The 7108-nt window shown below is 33.6% G+C and overlaps 1 protein-coding gene across 1 annotated transcript; it reads right to left on the reverse strand.

Annotated features, from left to right (window-relative positions):
* Positions 1 to 1440: 1440 nt before the first annotated feature.
* LOC133296316 (BTB/POZ and TAZ domain-containing protein 2-like) lies at positions 1441 to 6713 on the reverse strand. Its single transcript, XM_061495277.1, has 6 exons — positions 6612 to 6713; positions 6379 to 6491; positions 5996 to 6299; positions 5594 to 5910; positions 3044 to 3151; positions 1441 to 1537 (listed from the first exon to the last, which is right to left on the reverse strand). Exons 1-6 carry the CDS (start codon positions 6711 to 6713, stop codon positions 1441 to 1443), a joined length of 1041 nt encoding a protein of 346 aa, XP_061351261.1.
* Positions 6714 to 7108: the final 395 nt, after the last annotated feature.

The following is a 7108-nucleotide window of genomic DNA, read 5'->3' on the forward strand; positions in this document are numbered from 1 at the left end:
ATATTCTGTCAAAATTTTTAGTGAAACACATTTCCTTTGAAAAATTTTCGCAAAAAGTTTTAACGGAAAATATTTCTGTAAAAAAATTTGATGAAAAAAAATTCGTCAAAATTCTTAACAGAATCTAAATTTTGTCCAAAATTTTCGACGCAAATATTTTCGTCATACTTTTTGACGAAAAAAATTTAGTCAAAATTTTTGACGAAACACATTTCTATCGAAAATTTTTGAAAAAAAATATTTTTGATAAAAAACATTTCTATCGAAATTTTCAAAGGAACACATTTTCGTTAAAAAAATTCAACGAAAGTTATTTCCGTAAAAAAATTCGACGAAAAACATTTCTGTAAAAAATTTTGAAAAAAAAAAAAATCCTGTCAAAATTCTTTATAGAATCTAAATTCTGTCTAAAGTTTCACAGAAACATTTTCCTCAAAATTTTTGAAAAAATATTTCCGTTGAAATTTTCATTAAGACACATTTTCATCGAAGATTTTGGACGAAAAAGTTTTCGTCAAAATGTCTAAAGGAATTCTATTTTCCATCAAAACTTTTGATGGAATTTTTTTTATCGAAAATATTTAACAAATCATTTTCGTCAAAACTTTAGTCGAAAACTAAATTTCGTATAAAATTTTGACTGAAATTTTATCTTTGTAAAATATTTCATCGGATAAAAATTCCATCGTCTTCGACGAAAAGTATTCCGACGGAAAAATATTTTTTTGACATAATTTTTGTCGTTTTCAACGTAGGATTTTTGTTGAAAATATGATCTTTTTTTGTATTCTGAAAAATACATAAGTAATTTTGATTAGCAATTTTAATTTTTTTTATTTGTGAAATATAATAATTATATTAATTTTAGAAAAAGGGTAAAATTGTAAAAAATTCTTATTGACCATCCAATTTTTTCCTTACCATTTTTTTTAATTCCTAAACAAGGGAAGGGAATACCCTCCAATTTCCTTCCCTTCCTTCCCTCCCTCCCCCTTGGATCCCCTCTCTTCCCCTCTCCTCCAAACTCCCAAACAAAAATTGGTTATTTCACTACTTTTCCCTAAAGTGAGACCCCTATACTCTCGTACTAAATAGTTTTTTTCTTATGTCGTGTTTGGTAGAAGAGAAATTTTTTGATATCTGGGAATCATAATTACCATGAATATGATAGGAAAGTGAATTATCCGGAAATGATATAAAAAAGTTGTTTGGTATGCAAAAATACTACTAAGATTTTTTATTTTTTTTTGGAATCAACTACTAAGATTTTTTAATTAAGTTTACTGAGTCTTTGTTTGATTGATCATAAAATATTAGTGGGAATGTGGAGTTATTTACAAAAATAACCCCACCTTCACTTTATTTATTTTTAAAAATAATAATGAATTTCTTGCTTTCACAGAAACACATGATGGTCTGAGCTTCAATTTTTGGCAGTCATCATCGTAATCTCTTTGAGAATAAAAAAAATGCAGACACCAGAGTCATCCCCTCTCCCCCCTTTCCTAGTCGCAACTCTCTTTCCTTGTTCCTTTTCTTTATGGATTTTTTGGTGGCTGGATTCAATTTCTTTTATGCCCTCTCCTTTGCATCCATCTATGTTTAATGCTCTCCTGCGTGCAGATGGGTTATTTGGAGAAGAAATGAAGACAACCAAATGGGTTCTGTAGGGAAGAAACGAAGACAACGATATGAAGAAGAAGGGCACATTTGTCCAAAAAATTTGGTGTCCAAATCCCTACATCCGGTAAACCAAAAATAACACCTTTTTGATGGTATTTTGAGAAGGGAAAATCAATCATAATTTGTACATAACCTGAAATCCAAGATAAATTGGATAACCGGATAAATATTGTGAAAACTCCTACCAAACATGGGTGTATATAAATCTCACTTTCACTTTCCTATCATTCCAAAAAAATTACTCCTACCAAACAATCCCATATATATAGCTCATCATAGCACACACTAGGGGTGTGTTATCTCATACATAATAGTGAGGTTTTGATCAAAAATAATTATGACTCTCTCTCCTATCGTTATCATTAAGGAATATTTCTCTATCTATATAAATTTCTTTCACCCATTGAAGGAGAATTTTACATTTATTGCATTGTAAATTGTGTTCACCACACATTTTAGATACACCAAATAGCTCCTTCAAAACTTTCATCCATATTAATCTCTCTAAAAACATCTATGTATCAATATATTTCACTACTAAGAGATACAAACTCAAGAATGTCTTACAGATAATATATAATGTAATTTGTGAGAATTTGTAAACAAAAAATTTATAAATATAATTTTTCCTCGAACTGTTGGAAATCGACAATCACACAAATTGAAAACGAAAAAGAAAAAGAGAGAGAGAGAGAATAGACACAGCGATTTACCCTGGTTCACCCAATATAGGCTACGTCTAGCTTGTCTGTACTATATTCACATCACCGCCACTCGTTACAATTCACTCGGTTTACAAAGAAAATATAAATAGGATTAGAAAATCCTAACAGCAGCTATTCATGGGCCCAAGCCCAAACTGCTAAGAAAATTACAATAAAACAAAGGCCCACAAGAGTACTTAACCTCTACGGGCCTGGGGGCGTTGCCCCCCAGATCCCCGCTAGGACGGCTACCCCGGACCCCCGCCCGCTCACTTGGGAATGGGATCCCAGTTGCCTTTCTGCTGACCCCGATAACTAGGGCCATCATCAGCATGCGAAGTATGAGTCATACCCAACATATATACCAAACAAAATTTACAAATCACAAGCTAACACCTCAACATGCCATTCTCGATTATTTTGCAATTTTCCACCAAGGAAACCTATATATCTAATTCTAAAGCTTGAAAGAGGCAGGCACAACAGGATCCACACTATACAAAACCCTACAACTTCAACAATGAATATAAGACATATTCTCTCTAAAGAAAAGAAGAATATAGAGAAAGGCATGGCCCTATGAACACGAAATGAATTTTTATGTAGTGCAGAATGTTTATGGTCCCTCTTATTTCCTAATCCCGCTTCCTCATATTGGCATTGCCAAGGAAGACATGGCTTTGGCCGTGGCCACCTTCCTCACTAGTACTTTCCACTTTGCATCATCTTTCCTGTTTTCTTGCTGCATTTTCAATTGAATTTGCCTGTCACATTCCCCCGTAACAGCAAGGTTAACCCAGACCGCTAATTAAGTAATTAATACTATATATACAGGACAGTAAGTAAGACATGGCGATCACTGTAAGATTAAATGAAACTAAGAAAGTGACAACAGAGTTAATTAGGTTCACAAGAAAATAAATGTTAAATTAGACAACTTGGAGATTGAAGCTAACAAAACATGATGTTTAAAGATATGCACGAGATTATTAATTAATTTGATATATTGATGTAAATAGTAATCTTGCTCGTTAAATCCCCCAATTGTCCCACTTGTACATGTGATTGATAAAAACCAATACACTTGTTTGTACCATTTGCTTTCTTTTATGACAATCAAAAGAAGCTGTATATCATCAACCACGGGTATAATAATATTAGTTGTTGCTTTTGAGGGATCGATCGAGGACCCCTCACTGTCATTGTCACTTTTAACTAATGCACATATGTTTGGCATGTTGGTATAATTACTATATACCATGTTGGTCTTGTGCGCTCTATGGCGTCATTGATTTGGTTTGTGAAATGAAACTAATTGACCTGTTATGGTAGTTTTGAATATAAGATGATAAACAATACAATAGCTGTATAAAAATGTGTTGTTATCAAAAAAAAAAAAAAATAATGTGACTCGCCAGCTACATTTACCCCTGAATAATATCAGGCACGAGCTAGGGAATAAAACAAGCAAACCGCTGACGAATATGGCAAGAAAAAATAAGGGTCATTATATAATAATATAACATGACACAAAATAAATTAATTAAATGAAGGGAAATAGTTTTCTTATTTTACATAAGAAAATTTTCTCATGCTACACTCACAATACATGAGTGGGTCCCATCTTTATTTTTTTAACTTCTTACATTTTTGTGGACCCCACTCATGTATTGTGTGTATAGCATAAGAAAAGTTTCTCATATTAAATGAGAAAATTAATTTCCTTAAATGAATAACGATGAATTTTTTTTTTTTTTTTTTTGTTCAACTTGGTTTATCACATGTAAAACGATTATGTACCTTAGCTAACCACTACCTTTCTACTTTAGTTATAACCTAACAAATATCCAATAAAAGCGTAAAGCCAAATCAGCTCTACACTATAAATTAAGACCTATTATAGCTGTGACTCAGGCACAGCTAAGATTGTTACTCAATTACGAAAAATTAAATGCAGGAAACAATATCCCTACACAACAATACAATATGTCATGGAGAATAATATTAAATATATCTGTGTCAAGTAACAATTTGAAGTACTATTCTCAACTTTTATTCATCATCTCCTATTTAGTTATTTATATATTAGAAAATTATTTAACTTAAGCTCGAGTTCCTCTCTCTTGGTCCTGGTAGACACCATCTGCCAGTTTGCTACCCTTAAGCAAAGAAAGAAAAAACAAAGTTTTTGTACATATATAATTAGAAAAAAGTGTTTATCCTTTTAAATGACACAACTTATATCTTTCACTCTCACAAAGAGGTAGGACTCGCACCTTTATATTTTTTTGTCCACTCTCTCTTCTCCTTTATCTATCCCTTTCTCTCACTTAAAATAACACAATTTTATATCTTTTAAAATGATACACACTTTTCCCATATAGTTGAAGTTTTATGTTTCTAAGAGATAAAAATTATCTTCTATACATATAAAAGTGATTGGACCCATATTTTCTCTTTTTTTCTTCTCCTCATATGGTTTTATACAAACTATACATAATTTTATGGGGAAGGTTATTCTTACAATCTATTTTCGTTTACAACATCTTACACCTCATATCTTAACCGTTGATTTTCGTCAATCAACGATTAAGATTTTTCGTAAATAAAATTTATTAATTAATTATTATTAATTTACAATAAATGATAACCGTCGATTGACAGAAATCAACGATTAAGATATGATTGTAAGATATTATAAACAAAAACAAGTTATAAGTATAACATCCCTCTATTTTTATATGTATATAAAAAATAAAATTATTTCTTACAACATAAAAAATATTAAACTAGTTGCTAAAGATAAGAGCAAAAATGTAGCGGTCCTAGAGTATTGCTCCCACACAGAGAGAGAGAGGAACCATGGAATTTATTTTCCAAAGATAGATACATGTATATTATGAAAACCTATAGCTACATATATCCTACTTAATGAAAATTTCCTTTTAACAATAATATTTATTCTAATATGAAATGACATGTAAATATGAAGTTATGTTTGACCTACAACTGACTCTCTACGTCTCTACGCATCTCATACCCATTATAGTTATAGGTTAACAACGTACGCATAACCGATTTATAATTCGATGATGAACCAACTTACCAACACATGTTCTTAACTAATAATTTACTAGTATAAAAAAAAAATTAAAAAAAAAGTGTAAAATGTGATAAAGTGGTGAAGAAACAAGGAGGATATTGACCTGCAAAGAGGAACCTTGCAGGAATCTTGGTGAAGGCAAATGGAGGAGTGGAGTCTGAAGAGTTGCCACATGCGCTTACACCGCAAGCAACCTCGGTTGAGCCTGCTCTTACAAGTTGCCACGTGTCGAATCAACACTTGCAGACCTTGACACGTGGAGAATTTGGAACAGGGTCTCTTCTCTTGCTTAAGTTCAACATCGTATGGACCCACGTGGGTGCACCCTTCCGTGCATATGTGTTCCAAACAATCCATGGCCTCGCTCAGCTGCACATACAACCTCTGCTCCTCCCTTCGCCTCTTTGATTTCTTCTTCCTCTGATTAATATTTGATTAAACCGTGATTAACAATTCTAATTAATCCAAAAATAATGCTATATATGATTAATTAATTAATGATTACCGATTCTTGTTCGTCCATGAAGCGAAGAACGTCGAGCTCGAGCCAGGGGTCATGTTTCTGCAAGAATTTCCAACCCTCTGTTTGCTCCACGGTTTTGAAATTATTGATTAGAAGCTTGACGCACTTGAGGTAGAGATCCGGTGCATCGCAGAGTCTCGCCAGTTGCAACACGTCCACCACGTTCTCTGTGGTCACGCGTTGTGCCAGCCCCTTGATGCAACTCTGCTTCAGCTGCCGCACCAAATACACGTGCGATAGTGCAAGAAGGTGCATTCCGTGATTGTCCATCTCCTCCTCGCTGCACCTGCGACGCACCCAATCAATAATCCTCAGGGTCACCACCGTCATTTCGTAACCGGAACAGAACACTTCTACCAACTAACCTGGAGGAGTAGAGGAAGCTCAAGAATGCGGTGACGGCGTCGTGTGGAACGCCGTTGATTTTAACGATTCTGTTGGACATTATGACGTTCTCTAGAACAGGTGACGCCGAAGCCTAAGGGATTAATTTCAGAACCAAAATTAATGAGAAAAAAATGAATAAATAAATGCAAAGTTAAATAAGAAAAAAATTATAAAGATTTGAATTGAAGTAAAAAAAAAAAAAAAAAGATACCAAAATGCTTGCGTGGACTGGAATGCGTGTCCCACTGGAAGTGTGAAGATAAAGATCGGGTTGAGGTAAGAGGTGGGTGATGGGAGAAATCGGGGCATCCATAAATTAATTGGTTGAGTGGATAATACTAGTTTTCAGGTTAACGAGCTCGAATGGAGGAGATGATTGTGTTTGATAAAGAGTTATATAAGCCAACTCTGCAAGAAGAACGAATGACGACGACGATGATGATATAAGGCTGACGTGGAAAGTTCAGCAGGTAGTGTTCTAACTCACGCGCTCTAACAGGTAGGCGCCAATTGTCACAAACCTATCTTCCTTGATGGTCATCGACACTTCAAAATACCTGTGGTGACGTCACCAACTCTCCAACACTTCAATACTCGTTGTAAAGACTGAAAAAAAGTTCAAAGGTTACGTTGTGTTACATTTTGCGTTTCAACTATTAGATTCAGATTACGATTACTATTTTATTGAATTTAATATAAATATTTGTG

This window comes from Gastrolobium bilobum, unplaced genomic scaffold (assembly GCF_033153095.1).
Source record: "Gastrolobium bilobum isolate Gb01-03AN ecotype WA unplaced genomic scaffold, APGP_CSIRO_Gbil_v1 utg2008, whole genome shotgun sequence".
Classification (NCBI taxonomy): domain Eukaryota; kingdom Viridiplantae; phylum Streptophyta; class Magnoliopsida; order Fabales; family Fabaceae; genus Gastrolobium; species Gastrolobium bilobum.